This window comes from Aulostomus chinensis, chromosome 24 (assembly GCF_037954235.1).
Source record: "Aulostomus chinensis isolate RoL2024-O1b breed Wild chromosome 24, RoL_Achi_v1.0, whole genome shotgun sequence".
Classification (NCBI taxonomy): Eukaryota; Metazoa; Chordata; class Actinopteri; order Syngnathiformes; family Aulostomidae; genus Aulostomus; species Aulostomus chinensis.
Genome location: NC_141343.1, coordinates 5641114 through 5664175, shown reverse-complemented (window position 1 = coordinate 5664175; position 23062 = coordinate 5641114). Strand labels below are relative to the sequence as shown.

Sequence of the window (23062 nt, the reverse complement as noted above, 5' to 3'; positions counted from 1 at the left end):
TTCCCATACAAACTCAGACGCAGCAGATAGAAGCGCCTCAATTGTGTGAGACTTGAGTAAAGCAGGAAGACCCATGAATAGGTATTAGCATAATATTGCTGCGCAGTGTTTCTCCCCTGTGTGTCTGTTTTTGTTCAAGCCTCTGGACAGCAACGTCTTTGAGGATGGAGGCGTACTTTTGTATGCATCTGTGAATGAGTGAGTGCGTCTGTGGGTGCTTCATTGTGGCGTCCACCTACTCGTGACACGTGTGTATGCAGCCATCACCACTGCTGAAGCAGCAAGAGAAAAGCTTCCTCTCAGTCACAGACCATCAAGCTTTGTGGTATCAAAGACAGATGCGTCCAACATCCAAGCAAAACGGAGAGAAGCTGGAGGAAGATGGAGAGCAGGAGGACTGATGAGATGATATGAACCCTTTGGACGACAAGAGGGAGGGGCCGAGGTTAGAATCCCAGTTCAACCACCAGGGCGCCGAGGATGAGGATGCAAGGAGGAAGTTCCTCTGTGCAGGATATTTACTCACAGGACGGCGGAGAACATGGCAGCAAGAAAGAACCAATCAAAACTGACAGAGCAGTACTTCCTGTTGGGTGATGACTTCAAGCTGCCTCCAGCAGCATCAACGATGCCCTGCAGCCTCCGACTCAAGAACAGACTCGACTGCTTTCAAAGACCACGGACGCAGTGAAAGCCAACTCCTATTCAAAAGCACCTTTGGAGGGGTGTGTTACACGTACACACACGTACAATCTTGAAACACACATCACGTTGTCCGATACGCTCACGAGGTCATGAGTGATGTCACGTGGCTTGCTGACGTCACACTAAAGCAGCAAGTTTAGAAGATGCTTCAGACCACCGCCTGAAAGGGAATCCGTGTTTTCACTCTTTTTCAAACAAAAAGGTCAAATATTTGCTGCCTCCGGAGCCTCAAAGGTGAGGATGTGCTGCTCATTCATAGTCAATGACAGAGGAGGAAGAGTTGGGGGTTTGGGGCTGTTGGGTGGATGAACGAAGCTTTTTAAACATGTCGCTTTGGTCTTTGGAAAGACGGAGCGTTTCATGAATCAATGATTCGGTGAGAATCCCCGGTAACGAAGGAGCAGGAGCAGCATGTTCAGGATACAATGAGCTGGTGACAACCGTCATCAAACTTCCCTTCAAATCCTCACCTTCTGCTCAGCGCCACAAAGGTCTAATCAGAGTCGGTGTCACCGTCACATTAAACGCTTCCCTTGTTGTTTGAATAGTGGCTCACTGCAGCCAACACACCGAGGCTCCAGCTCGCTGTCGTCCTGTACAAACCTGATTAATGGCCAAAAATCCTCCTTTCAGGTTGTCTGGTTCCTGTACAATTACAGAGCAGCTCGCAGGCATTAGCCTGGTGAGCTACGCCCTTCATGTCAGACTCTGTTGAGAACCGGTTCTCTAGTGCCATCGTCTCTCGCAGTGATTCACCTCAGGACTTATCAAGTCACATGACAACAGTCCAGGCATCACATGATCGTCAGTCTGCTGAGAAAACTTCATATGAATAAACCGCATCACGTGTGGAGAACCAGACACACGCAAGATCAAAGTTGCCACTGTCCGTGGAGGGGACGAGTGACGCTGCACGTGACCGCTGCAGCGCTCGGCGCTGAGCAGCACTCAGTTCCTTCACTCACACGTTCTGTCTTCAATTCATCCATATTTTCCTGGTGGTTGTTTACAAGCACCTTGGCGTGAGCATACATGCGTGACTGACAGGACGGACTTGAAAGACGACCCTCGGGACACACCGACAGTTTGGGAACAACTGATTTCCCATCCCAGCCAATATGGAGTCAGACAACAACAACAACACAAGTGTTTACTGGTGTGTTTACTGGGTAAATAAAGGAGACTGATCAAAGAGATGTTTGTGTGAAAGAGCCAAACAAAGACAGACAAGAGATGAAAGACAGTGATCAGAGAACCCAGACAGTCCTACACTTGTCAATCAGGAGGCTTCTCAGCCTGCGGCGTTGCCATGGAAACACCTCAGACTATTTTCATGATGCATGCATATCTCACACCCGTCAATCACTTCCTGTTGATGAACTAGGCTAATTACTGGGGAATAAAAAGGGGGTCACGTGTGTGTGCTGGTCAGAGACCAAGGTGGGTCAGCTGAACCGGTCCAACAGATCAGGGTTGGAGTGTAAACCGGGCTCAAGTCTTCCCCTCAGTCCTGTTGGACCCCCTGTCTCTCAGCTGGTCTCGTCTCAGTAGAACCCCCCCCTGCCCGCAGGACTCCCCTCTCCATCCTCCTCCCCGATTCAGCCCTTAACCCAGCACAACCCTTCTGCTACTTACTCAGTGATTTCTTCAGTGACCGTGTGCTCCACCTGCAGACGGGAGTTGACTTCGATGAAGTAGTGTTTGCCGTGTTTGTCCACCAGGAACTCCACCGTCCCGGCGTTTTCATAGCCGACCTGCAGCCACAAGAGAAGAGACACAAGATGAGGAAGCAGTTTAATCACTCAAACTAAATCTGTCCATGTTGACACGATGAAACACAGGAGGGAGGAAGAAAAGGGCAGAAATCTCTTGTGAAGCAACAGTGATATCCGAGTCCAGAACCTTCTCCTTGATGATTGGCCACTTTTACCAACCACCTTCAACTTGCTGCTTGATGACAGCTAAAAATTACAATCACATTCATTTTGCTGGATAATTTATAACGTGATTAATCATTGACACCACATTTACTTGTTGTCCTTGTTAGGTACGTTCACAAGAGACAGAGATGTAGAGAACAACTGCACTTCCCCTGAAACAGAAAGGACGTTCAGGCAGATGGAGACAGGAGGAGGAAGGCAGATCAGCTGACCACCACCAAGCAGCCTCCTCTTCCTGCCAGTGCGACTTTACTGGATCCTCTGAATACCGTCACGGTTGAGAAACAAAAGTAGAACTCCTACGTGGTTTGCCTGACAAAACCTGTTTTTCTCTTCGACACGTTGCAGTTTTAATCAGTTCAGCATCAACCAGTTCAGATGCTAAATAGCTTCACAGTTGATCCTCCCTGTAGCAGGCAGTAATAAAGTAGCTGCTCAGGATCCTCACGACCAGTCGTAATATTCCACAGGGTCTGAAAGGACCTGTTCATATCCAACACCAACGGCCCTCTCAACTGCTCTTGTTTGTCATCTACAGGAGGCAATTAACCAGCTGACCAGTTCATCAGCCAGCCTATTACTGGGAGTTCCTCATCCTGAGTAGCGAAGCCTGATGATAATAAACAACAGGACCCGCTAACGACCAATCAGCAGCTGCGCTCCTCTCAGCTTCATTTGGCCCAGCGGGACCTCCGAGCAGAGAGGAGCTGCGATATAAATACTACATTAAAGGAACGTTCATCATCATCATCATCATCAGGGTTGAGAAACTGCTGATTCACACAAATTACACTGGTGGTTGTTACACGCCTGTAGCCAGTTAATCCATCAAGACCCTCAACTCAAGATCCTCAGACAACAGTTATTGGCTCTCTGGTCTTGGCGGGCCGACCCATCAGTCCATCACAGTAGTACGTTGTAGTCGTAGCCTGCAGGACAGCGGTAGCCTGCAGGACAGCGGTAGCCTGCGGGAAAAGCAGTAGCCTGCGGGACAAGCAGTAGCATGTGGGACAAACAGTAGCCTGCCGGACAGCAGTAGCCTTCCCAGCAGTACTACGCTGCCTTGCAGTACTACGCTGCCTTGCAGTACTACACACCCATTGAACAGTGCAGTTGCATCCAAGTGTGTCCAGACTGATGAGACACTACGTGTAGTAAACACTTTACAGGAAAATGTGCTGAACAGGTTTTCTCTCCAGGAAACGACTGAACTATCATGAGCCAATGAGCGGGAGTTTCTGAGGTCAACTCACGATGTCACAAGTTGACCTTTAGGGTATCAACTCTCATCACTTCATCTTTACAGACAAAATACATCAGGAAACATTGACCAGTGCAATGTAATAAAGTGTGTGTGGAGTGAAGAACCACAATCCAAAATCAAACACACCCACTCATCTGCACCCCCCCCATGATGGAACAGATTGAGTGGTCAATGTTTTATCACGCGTGACAGCTGAGTCAATGGAGTGTGGCAGCACAAGGTCAGCGGGTACCGGAACACTGGGGCTTTTAATGGTCCTGGAATTAAACCTCACGTAGGTTCACACAATGAAGTGTCCTGCTGCTGACACACGATGTGTGATTGTGTTGAAATGGTCCCAGTAATGATGAGGGAACCTCAGCCAGTACAGCTGGAGGAAGAGATTCCACCGCCAGCTCTGCAATCTCGCACTGCTGTTCTGCTGACACATTTGCAATGAGTGGGAATGTTAATTTTTAACTGAAAATAATTCCATGAATTTATGTTTAGAAAATGACGCATGCGGAGTTCTGCCACGCGTTTGTCCTTCAGCCTGCTGGTGCATAACATGACATGAATACACTGAGAGCTCTGCTTCCATATCAAGGCTGGAGAGGCGACAGACGTGGCTGCACCTGCAGCCAATGGTAACTACAGTTCACTTGCTTCTGTTCCAAATGTGTACTTCTACCTTCTTGAAGACAAAAATTGTACTTTTAAAAAGGTAGCGAATCTTCGTATGAGGGAACATTCATCTCTCACTCCACAATGGTACTCTTCTCACACCATTTGTGAGTGTGTTGGATACGAAGCAGCGAAGTCTCGATAAACGACGCTGTTCACATCTGAACTGAACACAACAGTCAGACAAATACAGCCATCAGAAGCACAAGCGCCCAAAACCAGACACCCAGGAGACGCAGGCTGCAACCCTGCACACTGACGTTATCCCCAACCAAAGAGAGCCATGATAGTGGAGGTAACATACGTGTGCTGTGCTGTAGTACTAGTACTACACTGTAGTACTAGTACTACAGTGTAGTACTAGTACTGTAGTACGGTGACTGGAGAGATGCCTCTCCATATTCAAGCAGAGAAACGTGTGATTCAAAGGGAAACATGGCAGTGTTGGAGTTTCTACAACAATCCAGCTCTTGTCATCTGATTGGCTGGAACGGTGTTGCCAGGCTCTGACAGCCAGCTGACGAAGAGGTCTGACAAAGTTTATTGGATGAGAACTGATGATCGCAACTTCAAAGACGGACTCAGCTGAGGTGAGACAACAAGACGGATGAGTCCAAGAGTGGATGGTCTCTCTCTCTCTCTCTCTCTCTCTCTCTCTGTTCAGGGTAGATCCTCTCATCACATGACCACAGTGTTGGAGGTCTGAGGGTCGTCCGAGTTCCTGCTGAGGGCCAGTTTCCTGTCTGATGAAGTCCTGAGAGGACACAGGCTGGTTGGGGGGGACAGGAGCTCCAGCAGGGAGAGAGAGAGAGTGTTTGTGTGTGTGTGTGTATGTGTGTTTTCAGCTGTTGCTGCATACTGTAATGGTTCTAGGCTTTGCCTGAGAGTGATACTTGGGATGACAATAGTACTGACTCTTGTAATACTACAAATGGGATCCCTCCAGTAGTAGTTTACGAGGTTCGGAGGTTCCAAGGTCCTCAGACGGTGTCTGCATGGACGTCTACGGCCCGTACAGAGGGACGAGCAGCAGATGTAGGCTGACGTTGGGCGTAACAGAGCTCCAAGGACCAGAGCCCCGACCGTCAGTCGGAGGTGGAGGCTGCAGGAATTTATCCTCCCATCCCAACACTGTCCGCTTCCAAGATTCAAGATTGCTTCATTGTCATTGACCATGGTGGACATGTCAACGAAATTTTTTTTCCATGTGGAAATGTGGAATCAGGAACACGTATGCACTCAGATCTGTGTGTGACGTGCGTCAGACAACAGAGGGAACAACACAAATCAATGGACCAATCGATGGTGCAGACGCATGAACGGCTGTGTGGTCACGTGTGTGTGTGTGTGTGTGTGTGTGAGACACTACAGCTTTAAATATTTCTGCCACTTAGCTTAATGGTTGTGAACACAATCCATGTTTGAACCCTGATGACCCCCCCCCCCCCCCCCCGAGACACTGGTCCTCATTCATGTTCTCACACACAAAGTAGCACCCATCAGGGTTTGACAAACCCTCAGTTTAGGCTCACAGACGGGCAGCAGAGCCTGACAGACTGTGATTGTAATTTCATTTTCCTTGTGATCAAACACTTGAAATACCTCAACTCATGCTTTTAAATATATCAAGCCTCTGTGTGTTAAAAATGCAAAACCCCAGACCTTGTAATTACATTGTCATGCCAATCACAGTTTCACTCAGCTACCAAGTCCCTTTGTCTTTACAATAAATGTAAAGTCCCACTGTTTACTCCAGGTGTGAGACACATCCGGGGGGTCAACACTACTGCAGACGTAATGGTGAGAAGAAGACTGGAGGTGCCGACCCCGCAGCAGACAAAGGATGTGAAGCTCACCTGGGGGTGTTCCTCAAGTATAAATGTTCATGTCCCCCATCCTCAATGTCTTTTCTTCACCTAACCGCTCGCGTGTTGATCTGACCTTTTCTTTGCAAAGAAAATAAAACTTGTCGGCCGGCAGAGGTCTCCATTTCCTCATTCACCAGCAGTGAGCGTACAAATTTCCACAACACAGACATTTGCCTTTTAAGCCTTTTATTCAAAGAGCCTCTGAACATCAGGAAGGTCAAGCCAACTCCGAGGTTCCATAACACCCAGTAACAGAGCTACCAGTCCACCTAACAACCAGCAGCAAGCACACACACACCGCCGCTCCAGTATCACCGGTATGAGCCCAGTATGACCCCAGTATCACTGCAGGGTGACGTCAGAACCCCCCTGGTCACCATCAACATCGGAGCCACAAGGAACATGTCCGCACTGGGAGGGGTGGCCAGTGCAAACTCCTCCCCTGAGCGGTAACCCCTCCCCTTCTTACCTCACATGTGCCTCCCCTACTCCAGGAGAGTTGTCCGTGAGTCACATGACCTGAACAGGAAATGTGTTTCCTATCTTCAGGAATTTTTCAGTCCTTTGGGTTTGAAGAGTTTTCGCCTGTTTCTGGATGGCCTTGTTTGTCAGCACCAGAATATACGGACTTGTGGGATTTGGTGGGACCAGAAATGGGCCAAGAAAGATTGGTTTCAAACCCACGACAGCTTGGACCAGATAAGGCTGAGCAGGATCTGGCCCTCAATCAAGTTGTCTCTCAGAAGTCCTGACTGAGGTCATGCGAGTGTGCAGCATCATACACGTCCACGCCAAGTTTCATTCACATCTGATGACAGATACTGTGCTCTTCTCATGGCTCTGCCCAGAAACTTCAGCCGATTCTGTTCCGCGGGGAAACCTGAATGAGCAGCAGTGAAGGAGGGAGTTTATTCTGTGGCAGATGTGGATATGGACCTCCTCCTCCTCCTATTGAGAGGGGATTTATTCTGCTCCCACTGGAACGTTCACACGACTGCGTGACCGCTCACTGCTTCCCGGAACCGGCTGAGGTGACTCGCCCCGCTGTGGGATGGCTGGAACACACTTCCTGTCACCGGCAGGGTTAATTCTGCTCGACACAGCTGCTTTCCTCTGCTGAGCCCAAAAGGTTTGAACCTGCAAATTGCCACTCAAGGCTATAATGTCCTGTGTTTTGTGGAATACACACGGGCGTGACAAAGGACACGCTGTGTGGAGGTGCTACACACAGCGGCTGTAGAGGCTCGATGAGGGCATTACATCATCAGCCTCACCTGAACATGAGCTGCAGCTCACCAGTCTCTGTGGTGAGGCGTGGCCACGGCTCCCAGTCATCTGTTCCATTTCTCTCTCTCTCTCTCTCTCTCTCTCTCTCTCTCTCTCTCTCACACACACACACGCGAGCTCCATTTCAGGTGAGACCTCTCTTACCCTTCTGCTGCAGCAAGCTGCCCAACACACACAATCTACACTAAAACAACACACACGCACATTCATGCTCACACAACATGATAAACACAGAAGTGCATGCCACTGCTCGCTCTCTCTCACACACACACACACACACACACACACACACACACACACACACACACACACACACACACACACAGGCTGTCAAAGGAGTGGCTGGAATTCTTTTCATGTCTGAATGAATTTGTCCCTCCAGAATTCATCCTCTCACCTTCAGCTCATCCTCCAGCTTTGCTTTGGTTTCACTCATTTATTGAGTGTTGACACTGGTGATCATCACATGACACTCCTCAGGAAGTGTCCTGTCCATTAAACAGTCAATGACGTGGAGGGTTTTCCCCACTAACTGGAGATGTTGGTCATACTGGTGTGTTGACTGAGACAGGACTTCCTCCTGAATTCATATCCCAGGTCTTCGGCTGGTCATCAGTTTGGGCGTCACTTTATTCATTTTGATTTCATTAGCCTGACAGCTGTTAACCAGCGGCTAACTGACGGCCGTTAACCAGCGGCTAACTGACGGCCGTTAACCAGCGGCTAACTGACGGCCGTTAACCAGCGGCTAACTGACGGCCGTTAACCAGCGGCTAACTGACGGCCGTTAACCAGCGGCTAACTGACGGCCGTTAACCAGCGGCTAACACGCTGCACCTTTAGCAGCACCAATCAGCTGTTGGTCAGACGGTTGAACTGGACTGGTTACTGGCCCGTCTCAGCTGCTCTGATCTGGCGCCGTCTCTCTTCCTTTAGATGGTCGGAGAAGTTCTCCACTCGCCCTCCATTTCACGTCCGTCACCCTTCTTTTAAGGGCGAGGAGCCTTCACAGTTGTATTTGATGAACTGAAAAACATTCAGTGAGATTGGAGAGTGTCCAGGAGCTTTCAGGTCTCAGAGAGACAGAGGGAAGAAGAAGAACTTCATCATTTATAGGGTTAGAGTCTGATCGTTCCTTCCTCGAATGGAGAGAGGAATGCATTTTAACTTCCTGCTCAGTAGCTTTATGTTGCCGCGACTCAAACAAGCAGCTAGCAGTTCAAACATGGTGACATAAGGAGACTTGAGCATATTTTCAGCAATAAATCAATATTTAAAGATCATCAGGCTGTAGAGGTTCTGTCAGAGGGTGAATACTGGACCGGCGCTCCGGTAGTCGCCTCAGTGTTCGCCCAACTCTCGAAACTGATCTGAACACAACATTCTTAAAAGATGTTCCTATTATCGTACAACCTGTCGGAGCGCATCAGCTGAAAAGGCCAGATGGCCATCAGAAAGCTTTTTAGATGCACTGACGGAATCTTGCAGTAAACAGTGACGATGCACTGCTGCAGCACCGTGGCGAGTAGCTCGTCTAGCGCCGTAGGAAACCCACTTCTGCATCGTGACAACATCCGAACAGGTAGGACGCCCGAAAACTATTGATCCTTCTCTTGTTCCTCACATTAATAGGAGATCATGAGAAGAGAGAACCCTGAAATGTCAGCAGGGAAACAGGAAATGGAGGCAGAGTGAAGCAGCCAAGAGGCTCACGCATGGGAGGTGAGGGGGAGGCAGAGGGAGGGAGAAAGAGAGAGACAGAGAGACAGACAGGGACAGAGAGAGACAGAGAGAGAGAGACAGACAGGGACAGTGAGAGACAGAGAGAGAGACAGACAGACAGAGAGACAGAGACAGACAGAGAGAGAGACAGACAGAGACAGAGAGAGAGACAGAGACAGAGAGAGACAGAGACAGAGAGAGACAGAGAGACAGACAGAGACAGAGACAGAGAGAAAGACAGACAGAGACAGAGAGAGACAGACAGGGACAGAGAGAGACAGACAGGGACAGAGAGAGAGACAGACAGGGACAGAGAGAGAGACAGACAGGGACAGAGAGAGATAGACAAAGACAGAGAGACAGAGAGAGAGACAGACAAAGACAGAGACAGACAGAGAGAGGGAGAGAGAGAGACAGACAGACAGAGAGAGGGAGAGAGACAAAGAGAGAGAGACGGACACAGAGAGACAGACAGACGGAGAGACAGACAGAGACAGACAGAGAGAGACACACAGAGACAGAGAGACAGACAGGGATAGAGAGAGACAGAGACAGACAGGGACAGAGAGAGACAGAGACAGAGAGAGACAGACAGAGACAGAAAGAGGGAGAGAGGCAGACAGAGAGACAGACAGACAGAAAGAGGGAGAGAGACAGAGAGACAGACAAAGACAGAGAGAGACAGAGAGATAGACAGAGAGACAGACAAAGACAGAGAGACAGACAGAGAGACAGACAGACAAAGACAGAGAGACAGACAGAGATAGACAGAGAGAGAGACAGACAAAGACAAAGAGACAGACAGAGAGAGAGATAGAGACAGACAGAGACAGAGAGAGACGGACACAAAGAGACAGAGAGAGGGACACAGAGACAGACAGAGAGAGAGATAGAGACAGACAGAGACAGAGAGAGACGGACACAAAGAGACAGACAGAGAGAGAGGGACACAGGGACAGACAGAGAGAGAGAGAGACGGACACAGAGAGACAGACAGAGAGAGAGAGACAGACAGAGAGAGAGACAGACAGACACAGAGAGAGAGAGACAGACACAGAGAGAGAAACTCTAACCTGCCGTTGCAAAACTCACATTTACAGGCGATGTGTGGACGGACGGCAACATAAACTCAGCAAACTGATGTTTACCATCAGTTCACTTAAAAACACAAACGTTCAGCCACGGCCTAAGAAAGGAGGACTCGTCCCTAACAAACACCTCACCGTTTAGAAGAAAGTTTCAAAATCGCTGTCAGGAAAGACGACCTGTCCCCTTTGATGCCTCCCACAAAGTTCTACAGCACCATCTACTGCACCAGCAGTTGACCATGGGCCCTGCCGACCTCCACCTGTCCACGCGTTTCTCCTCTGTCTTCATCAGCCTGCTCTCATGTCTTCAACTTTGGCCTTTTATCAAATGCCACAGTGAGCTGAGCTTCAACACGCGGAATGGTTTGTTTCATGTCCAAGTCTGAAAGGTCAAAAGTGCACTTTTCTCAGCAGCTGCTAACAAAGTCCATTACAACAGAGACATGAGGTTCTGTCCCCCGAAGGAAGCACATGGACACTCCATCCCTGCCTCAGTTCTCCCCTCAGCCTGCCAGGGGAACCGCTGCCCGGGAACGACTGCTTTGTTGTAAAGACCCTCGGCCGACGGTCCCTCGCCACCTGAGTCATGTGCTTGCTTCAATTCCACCTCTGTGACCCTACCAGCGAGCCAAACGTGCTGAGTCGTGCTCCATTCCTAGGAGGGAGGCGAAACACTTTCCCAAGTTTCAGTGCTGAGAAGACAGGGCGTTAACATGTAATGATGAGAACCGATCAGGTTCTCCTCAGTTCTGTCGTTAAGGCTCTTGAACATGGAGATGTCCAGCGGTCACCGAACGCAACACGTTCACTCGATCTTTAGCACACATACATCATTCCCACTAATTCTGCAGTTTCTCTCCAGCTGTGACTGAGATATAACACGCCCGACCGTCACGCCACCCCCACAGGGTCTGGAGGCCCACGAAGAGCTGAAGGGTTGTGATGGAGAGTGAGGCGACACACAGGGTGGTGACTGTAGACTCAAGGAGAAATAAACGAGAGTGAACCCCCCCCCCCCCCACACACACACACACACACACACACACTTTCAGAAACTGGTGTTGGAGGTGGAGTTGGGATCAATGGGTCCCAGGAAGGGGGCCAAGCTCAAATAGTTGACCTGCTCTGTTGCTGTCACAGGTGAGTTGACAGGGCTGGTAGACGATCACAGATCAAGCCAACGGGCTGGCACATGCACCTGAGAAACAACAGCAAAACCCCCAGGGCTCCGTACCAACCTCGACCTCGTACCAACCTCGACCTCGTACCAACCTCGACCTCGTACCAACCTCGACCTCGTACCAACCCGGACCTCGTACCAGGTCAAACACAGAACCAGCATTTAGAGACAAAGCTGTTATAAAGACTGGAATGATCCCTCACGCCTGGGAATTGCTCAGTCTTGAGAGGAGCTAAAGATATTGTGTATATATGCACACACGTGTGTGTGTGTGTATATCCACATACATATATATCTATATATATCTATATATATATATCTATATCTATCTATCTATCTATATATCTATCTATATCTATCTATCTATATATCTATCTATCTATCTATCTATCTATCTATATCTATCTATCTATCTATCTATCTATCTATCTATCTATCTATATCTATCTATATCTATCTATCTATCTATCTATCTATATATATATATATATATATATATACATACATATATATAGATATATATATATATATAGATATAGATATATATAGATATAGATATATATATATATAGATATATCTCTCTATATATATATATATATCTCTATATATATATCTATATATATCTATATATATATATACATATATATCTATATCTATATACAAATATATACACACACACATACGTATACATACACACACACACACACACACACACACACACACACACACACACACACACACACACACACACAGTCCGACACTCCTGCACTGTCAGCTCAGAGCATCAGAGAGGGAAGCCCCCGCTGCTTCCATGGCGGTTCCTCCAATTGGGACCCGATCACCTCTCATCTCAGGGGACCACATCAGTTTTCTCTACCGTCACGCTCTTCTACTGCTTCCTCACTGTGAACAACCCTTCAGCCCTCCTCCTGCTCCACCCCTCGCTCACTCTCTCTCCACAGATGTGGTCAGGGTAGGAATGCATCAGTTAGAAACTCTGTGTGTGTGTGTGTGTGTGTGTGTGTGTGTGTGTGTGTGTGTGTGTTTGTGTGTGTGTCCCAGCTGAGGAAAGGCAGGCGTGTGACTGTTCCTGATCAACTATGTGAGGCCGTGTCTCCATGTGTGGGCGTCATACAAGTCTACCGGTGCACAGTCCTGCCCACGCTGGTTACAACGCTGCTGCTGGTTCTCCTGACATCTACAGGACACAGCACGTGACAGTACCCTGTGGAGTCCCGCCAGCGTGTCACTGGTTTCTATCCTCAAGACACCAACAACCCTTTCACCGTCGGCTTCACGCGTCACTGGAGTAGAGAGAGGTTGAGTGGTTGTAGTCGTCCTCATGCTAGTCACCGTGCTGGTAGCCAGGCTGGGGTGGTAATTCAGCCCCGGTCTGGGCTGCAGTAGCTGAAGAACCCGTGAACAGAATGGCTGTTATTCACACTTTTGAGTGCACTAACTAACCTGATATACTGATTCCAAGACTTTTTTGCTCAATTTTTCAATAAAAAAAGATTTGGCTTTATCATTCATGGCAAAATAAATGTGTTACGTCCGAGTCCCACCTCCTTCAGCAGGATCGTGAGGAGCGATGGCAGTCAGGAGCTCAGAGGCTGTTGCAGCACAGCTGAACCGGCCCTGCTTGACCCAGGAGGAGGTTCCTCAGCTCCTTCACTCGCAGAACTTTTTCCTGTCTTTGCAGTTCCATTTCCCTGATGTTAAATTCTCCTGGAACTCAGCGGAAGCACACTGTGGCTGCGAGTGTTTCTTTCTTGCTCCAGTCAGTGGGGAGCGCTAGCAGGAAGCAGGGCCTCATTCCCTGAAGGCACCAGACTCAATAAAGAGAGGTACTAGATGGCCCTCTCACTGATACCGGCTCCTTCAGCTGCAGCTGTGACGCTACCTCAGTCCGCTCGCGCTTAATTCACTCAGATCCTCCAAGTCACTGGTTCTCAAATGGGGGTACGCGGAGGTACTCCCGGGGTACGTGAAGCTTTACAAAAATATATATATGTAAAGAAGAAGTAACCCTAACAATAATTAAGCCTTGAGAAACAATTATATCATAAAAAGATTGATAAAATACAAATGTATGTTCATGCACTGAATTCTATGTTCAGTATTCAATTTTAATATCCTTAAAAAAACAACCTTCCCCCAAACCAAGTTAGTTTGACCCACTGATCCAGCATCACTCGTCAATAACCTGCCGTTGCCGTGACAACGCGCTGTAACGATGGAGATATTGCCTCCTTCAGCCAGACAGCGAGCAGAAAGTTCGGACTTCAGAACTTCTTTCACTTTCTCTAACAAGTGTAGTCCCGTTCATTCAGAATGTGGACTCTGGAAGTACACTTGGTTTCACAAAGACCAAGTCAGACACACATGCAGACAAAGAGAAAAATACACGCGTCTCAATGTCTCAACCCGCCGTCGGAGGAAAAGAGTTGGAGTGTTGAGGCTGCGTGTCCAGAACCCCCGTCAGCAGCCGTGTTCTCCGACCCAGGGACCGCGAGAGCTACACTCACGCTGCTCACATTTACAGAGGTAACGTACTCGTGAGTACCAGCAGTCGAAAGTGCAGAAGTATTTTCCTCTTTAAGTGTCAAGGAATGTTGACAAGTTTAACAACAGTGCCTCAGTCTGACATCAGCGCTGTAGTTCTTTACGCGGCTTTTTGTAGTCCGCAGGTTTGGATTGCTAGCTTGGCTCTGAGGAGTCAACTCGTTAAACTTGAGGATTCTGAAGCGCTACGGCGCAGGTCTCCACCCTCACTCACTGGTGCCTGGGCTTTAGTGCCATTACTGAGCTCTCCTCTCCTGCATCCCTCCATCCTTCACCTCTCCCTCACCTGTAATTTCAGAGAGCCCAGTTACACCCCCCCCCCCCCCCCCCGCAGCTGGTGGAGCAAATCAATCGCTTCCCTTTTGTGTGTCTGACCCTGCATCCTCTCATAGCTCAGTGGGGTTTCCCTGGTCCTCTCACTAATGGCAGCTCTGTTGTCCTTGTTTAACTCCATCCATCCATCCGTCTTCCTCTCTTTGCACTCCTCTTCACCGGTGTTGCCTTCTCACCCTCCCATTCATCCTTGCTCCTCATCCCCCATCACTGTCTCAGATTGCTGACCTTCACATCTAAAGGATCGTGTTCCCAGAATGCACCAAGCACTGGTCTCACTCCAGACACACACACACACACACACACGCTCATAGTCTGTATTAAAAACACACCGCCCCCCCCCCCCCGCCCCACCCCACTGGCCATGATGCCACCTGGAGTACCTGCCGTTTGTACACAAGGCAAATACAAACAAGCTAACAACACCTGATGGAAGCCAAAGCTGCACTGATGTCGTTCCACGTAACGGTCACATGAGTGTCAAGTCAACAAGCAAACAAGAGCGGCAACATAAAAGCTGCCAGAAGATGGCGTGAGAGGCAGCGGCGTGCTTGGCCACCTGCCACCCTCATACGAGACAGGACCCCTTCATTTGGACAAGTTGTCTTTCTGAAGTAGCACCCAAGTCAGTGTGTTGCAAGTCTGGCAACATCCGTGAAGACACCGGTAGCGGAAACAGCTGATCAGTCACATGACTTACAGATGCACTCATTCAAACGGGATTTTTTTCAACTTCCTGTTGTGTGACAAATCGACCTTGTGCGAGTTTGAAACGCTTTGTGCAAAGTTGAGGGTCCCTGTTTTTTAGCTTTTCCTAATGAGATCAAACCTGTCCAGCAGTTTGAGTGGCAGACATGTGGCAGGACCGGTCAGGCGTGTACCTGCAACAATCCACACGCCTGCTTCCTCCAAGCATGACCTTGTGTGGGTTCAGCTCAAAGACAACATGCTACCGACCAGGCAGGGTCTTGTTCAGACAAGCGTGTAAGCATGTTGCCGTCTGTATGAACTCAATCATCATACATGTTGGATTCAGTGTAATCTCAAGACTGCATAATCTTCCTCATCAAAAAGCAACACAGTACAGTCGTACTGTACAGTCGTACTGTACAGTCGTACTGTACAGTCTCGGGTTTCAGAGCTTCCTCTGGGGTTTACACCTCTTGTTCATGGACTGAGTAAATAACACCCTTCATCTGGAGAGAGAAGCCTGGGGGCTTCAGTGGTGTAATGGGGGAACATTTCGAGCCCGTGGATCAGAAGTCCTGAGGTTCCTCGGGTCAGGAGGTGCCCTGGCTGCGTGCCTGGAATCAAACCTCTGATTCTGTCCTGAGATTTGTACCCTGAAATGAAGGAGCTGGTTTCGCCAGCTCCAGCGGCAGGCATATCATCTCTCCATCGATCCTCAGTCTCTTCTGAGCCCAGCGGATGATTCAGGAGGTAGATGCAAATACAAGACACTCCTGTCTCTCCCCTTGCTACGCTTTCAGCGGTTGCCATGGCAACCGAGGCCTCAGAACACACCAAGCAGCGATGATGGCAAACAATCAAGATTATTAATAATCAAGAAAATTAAAACCCATTTTACGATACATTGTTCCTTTCTACCATGTGAATTATCACTTTGTCAAAGAGCTGAACACATTTGTTCATCTGTCTTGGAGTGCAGAACCACAGAAGGAGACCCACCAAGAGACTGCAGGATTTATCCAGACAAAAATAGAAAACCGTGAGGGGCGGGACGTAAAGAGTTTTGAGACAAGATAGAAACTGACATCAGCTCACACTGGGACCCGAGGAAAAGAAGAAGACTGGTTTTAATCTGCAAAATTATCCAGCAGATGGAATCTTAAAATATACTTGCAGCAGGGTGAAAAGAGCTGGCGGTTTGAAGCCAGAGTGGGAGGGAACTGCCAGAGACACGTACGGCGGGTGTTTGTGGGTCCGTGAGCAGCACCAACATTTACAGAACACTGACCACCTCCAGGGACCGTGTGTCAATTGGAATTTGTTTGTTTTTGTGCAAATCCTCCGAGCGAGAGCATATCATGTCTCCGCTCCCCGTCGCCTGGGTGACTGACAGCTGAACTAATTCCTCGTGTAACACCGTCGGTGGATTGACAGACGCGGGTGTACATAAACAGAGCCGACAGACACACACACACACACACGCACACACACGGGAGGCCTGCAGTCAGAGTCCAGGGGGAGGGGACAGCACACACACTCACCAACAGCGTGTGGGTGTGATACGATGTCTACGTTCAGGGACACTGTTGCTCCTAAAACTCTGTCTCTTCCCACGAGAGTTTCGCTCACACATCTCCTCCTTGATCATGGGAGACGGTTCAATCAGCTGCTTCAACATTCCTGACTGTACGGAGCAGAAAGGAGGAACACTGGACTCTACAGCTGCGGTCATCTTGTGCACCGAGCAGTTTGGCGTCTTCTACGTCACATTCTGCTTGCAGCTTCCTCAGCAACACCCTGGAACCCGAGTCAAACTTAGAAGAAGGAAGCGGCTTTAACGAGCAGCATTCACTGGGCCGTCCTCCATGCTGCCTCAACCAAACACACATGCTGGCATGAAGGCTGCAACTCACGATTTACTGAATTATCCATTAACCTGCATTGTTTTATCGATTTATCGATGAATTGGATTATCGCACTTTTTTGCAATTACCTTTACAATTTAGCATGACGTTGTTTTAGGCGTGTTCTAACTCACAATAAAGACAATAACAATTGAAAATTAAAACATTTATTTTTCATCTGAAAAAAATACATTCTGGTCATTTCATGTTCTTGACTCTATAATCTGGCACAGCAGGTCTAGATGTTAGAGGACGTAGATGTCTCAGCTTTAAGGTGCAGGGCTGCATGCTAAAGCCTGGTTTCTATTACTGCTCAAAGCTCGGATCCGATCTAGACCCGCCTCCTGTATCCAGTAATTACACGCACACGTACACGCACGTAGCATTTGCGCCCCAGACCGGATCAGCAACCTGCTGAGTGACTTGATCACTTCTTTGCGTTCATGTTTCTGTCGCACAAGCAGAGCAGTCAACAGACTGATGGGACCCGAGTCCTGACCAGGACTGAACCGTAAAAAGAAACCAGGCTTTCTGCTGTGGAAAGTACATTTAAATGTGAACGGCCAAGACAACTCAGTTTGGTTGTGCATCGTTCAAGTTTGGTATCCTTTGCTTTAGTTTTGTTCACAGGGACAGAAGGCCAGCTAGCATCAGCTGTGAATGTCTCACAGTGTTCTGATCAAACACTCATGAGAAGCAGATCAACTCCTGAAAGACACCGACTCTCGTCTACCCTCTGACATCACAAGCATTGAACCGTTTGAGGAGAATTCCTATATTTTGCCAGCAAAAGCAATGCTGGCTCTCAATCATATTCAATTCATGTTGCAGTTTTGCTAAACTTTTATTTCTTGTTTGCTGCAGAACTATCAAGATAACACTGTTTCTTCAATCACCTGAAACATCTTTCAGCTCTGCCGCAATGTCTCTGCCAGCAGATACAGACGCTCCATCAGAATTCTGCCAAACTCCAATTCTAATCAGCCTGTTTGTCTCCATCAAACCAAGGACAAGGCAGCAGCACACATCCAGTCTTCAACCACAATCACATACAAACTCACCAGCACTCCCACCTCCACCAGCACATTTGTGCTTTTTGAAAATGCAAATGACTTGTCAAGATTCTTGTGATCTAGAGTTGCCGCGTACTCGGGGAATTGTGGCAAAATGAGCAGCGTACAGACGACAAACAACAAATTCTTCCTCCCCTGCTCTCCACGACACTCAGACACAAATTATGCTTCTCCTCACATCATCCCACAAACACATTTCAGTCTTTGCTGTCCGCTCCACGTCTCACAGTTGAAACGCAGCAGCCAATTCTTCAACCCCCCAGTTGACGCCACAACGTCTCAAAGAAGAAGCCGTTTCAGGCCCCACGTCCACGTGGTCCCAGTTCTTCTTCACCTTAACACCCAAAGTAACACCAGTGAAGGCGTTTGCCTGCATCTCTCACACCTTCAGCCGTCCCAAGGTTCCGCCAGTAAGTCTGTCGTGAAACTACAGCTGCAGATGGTATGGCCCGGCTGACATTCGACACACGGGACAATAATTAGACACAGTTGTGTTGCCCACACACTTCTAGCACGAGCTTCCTTGCATAATAAGACACTCAAGTCAAGGAGGAGAAGCCATCATTTGCCTGCAGCCAAGGTAAAAACCGCCAGGTGCTGCTTTCATTTTGATCTGGCACTCCGGTGCCAAGGTTTTCCCTTCACGCTCTCCAGTGACATTTCTCAAAGTATCTTACAAAATTCATTTCAGCAGTTAAAAAGCTTGATCATCTTTATCTGGCACCTCTCTCAGCTCAAACTCCAGATCCTGGCAGTTCCAACACCAGCTGGAGGGAGACAGACCATCAGAGTCTGTAAAACTAGAACCAGAATAAATATGGAGGTGGCAGGTCAGCTGCCTTGCCCAGGAGGAGCAGACGAAGCCAGCGAGCTTCATTCCCTCAGCAACGGTCGGCAGGGTGTGAGACCGCGATCATGTCAATCAATGAACCGATGCGGAGAAAACAATTTCATTTCTAAATGCAACAAACGTTTCTTCAGAAACTTTTCTTTTCCTGGATTTTTCCGTGGTTGGGCTACCGGGGTCAAAAAGCATCAGTGACACATCCGCAACCATCAGGAGTTCTGAGCGACAAGGAACTGAACGCGTCTCATTTTGATGCTCTGAGATCTGTGCTTTGTCTGTCAGTGGCTGAGTGAGTGAGTGAGTGAGTGAGTGAGTGAGTGACTGGATGTGTGAGTGACTGAGTGGCTGAGTGACTGGCTGTGTGAGTGACTGAGTGAATGGCTGAGTGAGTGACTGAGTGAGTGAGTGAGTGAGTGAGTGGCTGAGTAAGGGAGTGGCTGAGTGAGTGGCTGAGTGAGTGAGTGAGTGAGTGAGTGAGTAACTGTGTGAGTGAGTGAGTGAGTGAGTGAGTAACTGTGTGAGTGACTGAGTGGCTGAGTGACTGAGTCAGTGAGTGAGTGGCTGTGTGAGTGAGTGACTGAGTTAGTGAGTGGCTGAGAGAGAGAGTGAGTGAGTGAATGAGTGAGTAACTGTGAGTGAGTGACTGAGTGAGTGGCTGTGTGACTGAGTTAGTGAGTGACTGAGTTAGTGAGTGACTGAGTTAGTGAGTGACTGAGTTAGTGAGTGGCTGATTGACTGAGTCAGTGAGTGGCTGTGTGAGTGAGTGAGTGACTGAGTGGCTGAGTGACTGACTGAGCGGCTGTGTGAGTGAGTGAGTGAGTGAGTGAGTGGCTGAGTGAGTGAGTGAGTGACTGACTGAGCGGCTGAGTGAGTGAGTGACTGACTGAGCGGCTGAGTGAGTGAGTGAGTGAGTGAGTGAGTGAGTGGCTGAGTGAGTGAGTGAGTGAGTGAGTGAGTGAGTAACTGTGTGAGTGAGTGAGTGAGTGAGTAACTGTGTGAGTGACTGAGTGGCTGAGTGACTGAGTCAGTGAGTGAGTGGCTGTGTGAGTGAGTGACTGAGTTAGTGAGTGGCTGAGAGAGAGAGTGAGTGAGTGAATGAGTGAGTAACTGTGAGTGAGTGACTGAGTGAGTGGCTGTGTGACTGAGTGAGTGGCTGTGTGACTGAGTTAGTGAGTGACTGAGTTAGTGAGTGACTGAGTTAGTGAGTGACTGAGTTAGTGAGTGGCTGATTGACTGAGTCAGTGAGTGGCTGTGTGAGTGAGTGAGTGACTGAGTGGCTGAGTGACTGACTGAGCGGCTGTGTGAGTGAGTGAGTGAGTGAGTGAGTGGCTGAGTGAGTGAGTGACTGACTGAGCGGCTGAGTGAGTGAGTGACTGACTGAGCGGCTGAGTGAGTGAGTGAGTGAGTGAGTGAGTGAGTGAGTGGCTGATTGACTGAGTCAGTGAGTCAGTGAGTGGCTGTGTGTGTGAGTGAGTGAGTGAGTGAGTGAGTGAGTGAGTGACTTAGTGGTTGAGTGACTGACTGAGCGGCTGTGTGAGTGAGTTAGTGAGTGGCTGAGAGAGTGAGTCAGCGAGCTGACATCTTGGTGAGTGAGCGATGGACCAATCAGGGTGATGATGACAACATCAGCCTACGACAGTGCGACGCATCGCTCATCAGCCTATCAGATGGCCTGAGACACTGCACATCCTGGTTAAGGAAAAGTTCTCCTGGAGCCTCCAGACAGCCAGGAACCATGTCCAAGTGTTCACCACCCTTCAGCAGACAACATCTCTGACTGTCCTGGCAGGTTCCTCTTCATTACCACTCAAAGCCTTTTAACTCGGGAGCTGAAGGAACTTCCTGCGGCTCGCAGTGTTGCCATGCAACTTTGTACTCCTGGACATTCCAGGAGGAAACGCTGCGGCCTGCAGCGAGTTCAAAGACTCTGATGGAGGCTGCCGATAATGGAAGATTTGGAGGCCAGCACAGATGAAGGAGGGAATGCCGCCGCCGCCGCACTACGGGGCCCCGGTAACACTAGATAAGAGCCCAGAAATAGTAATTGTGTGTGTGAGTGAGAGATGAGAGGATGAACACACTGAAGAATAGTAAAAGTATTCACATCACGGATGAGCCTTCCTCAGATATGATGAAGAGCAGGTGTGTGTGGGTGTGTGTACTGACATCACCATCAAGCCTGGAACAAACACTCCTGTTACAACACCATTATTCTACCTATATAGGTAACCCCATCCTGTTCTAGTCCTCAAGAGAACTGAAAGACTGCCTCCCTCTCTCTCTCACACACCTACTGATATGTGATTGCGGACCCTGTCAGACCCACACAAACCCTAACCACAGGGAATGAATCCTGCTCCCCATGCCAGGCTGCAACTCAACGTGTGTGTGTGTGTGTTCGTGTGCATGTACATCAGCCCGGTGGTGCCGATGGTTGCATCTAAATTGTGCTTTTACCACGCATACATATTAATTCCTTCTCACACAGATGGCAAAGGCATCAGGGTAGCTGGGGGTGATGTCCTGCTCAGGGAGGATCTGGGGATCAACCCTGGAACTTTCTGATAACCACCCACCCGTTGATGTGGGGATCACTTCCTATGACATCATGAGTGCATCCCAGTTGACCCCCTGACTCTCCAGTACCTGCTTTTGGAAACATTCCTCAGACCCTCCCTGTTCAGCACATGCTGTATGTTGCGTCACAGCTTCTGTGATTCCTCTCCATGGAGACTTCCTCCTTCATCGGGCTGCTTCTGCCAGCGCCAGGCTTATCGTGGTGCTGCAGTGGTCGAGCAGCTTTGACCTGCACCAGCACAAACCGCTGGGAAACAGTTACTGATCCAGTCAATTATATCTCGTTTGCGCAAATACAGCCAGAAGTAATTAACTTCTCGAATTCAAGGTTTGGAAACATGGAGAAAATCTGCCTCCTACATTCAACAACAAGCGAGAGGGCAGTGACGGCGTGCTGCAGCGCTGCCGTGTGATGGAGCTGAGACACGTCCTTGTACCGCCGCGTCAGCGTGTGTAGGCATGCATGATGTACCCTCGCCGCTGCCTGACCACCCCCCCCCCCCCGCTGTCAGCATCGCTCTCCCTTTTCTGATCATAATATACAGAGAGCGCGTGCGTGCTCTCTGTATATTATGATCTCTCTCTCTCTCTCTCACACACATATATACACACACACACACAGCACACCGTGCTTTGTCTGTCAGAGTAGACCAACTGGGCTGATATGTTGGAACATCACGCCAGGTGTGGAGGAAGTTCACATGTTGCATTTACACCTCTCTTCTCATCGTGTATCACCAGTATCATCAAGGCCCTCGTCACCCCCCTCACCTCTGCACTGAGCCGGGCCGCTGCCGGGCCGGTGCTGTCACGGCTGAACCCAGTCCTGCCAGCTGTGATGGGGACGACATCCAGGCAGGCTGAGACGGAGGCAAATCATTTGCATATTCACCTAAAAGCACCGTGCAGAGGAAATGCACTAAATGTGCTGAGTCATCTCCGCCGCCTGCAGCTTTGACTTCCATTTCCAGAAAACAGCATTTTTAGTTCCACAGCCCCCCAGCTCCCCACCCCCGCTCCCGCTCCCCCAAATGAGTGGCACTTAGACAGCACATTCCTGAGGACACTGGTTGTTCCAAAGGACCGCCATGGAAAGGCATTTGTTCGTTCATTTGTTTACGTCGCTACAAAGGGTTCTCTCTATTTAGAGGAGCCATTCCACCAACTTTATAAACCAGTGGTCAAATACGCGAGACCTGCCTCAACAAGTTCATCTTCTCCAGGCTGCGGCCACATAAATATTGAAAATTGTATTTCTCAGGCTCAGTGGTGCAGTCGGGCTCTGCTCGTCTCTCATTCAGGAGCATTTAGCCTGACAGCATGAAGCGGCCTAGTTAACCTGAACCTCAGGGAAAA

At 49.0% G+C, this 23062-nt stretch overlaps 1 protein-coding gene across 2 annotated transcripts in view; it reads right to left on the bottom strand.

The window, feature by feature from the left end:
* Window positions 1-23062, bottom strand: part of LOC147238479 (pyruvate carboxylase, mitochondrial-like) — a 231539-nt gene that overhangs the window by 181482 nt on the left and 26995 nt on the right. For both annotated transcript variants that reach the window (XM_086197046.1, XM_086197045.1), the window contains exon 10: window positions 2341-2459. In XM_086197046.1, coding sequence (XP_086053172.1) covers window positions 2341-2459 — 119 coding nt within the window. The remainder of the gene's footprint in view (window positions 1-2340; window positions 2460-23062) is intronic.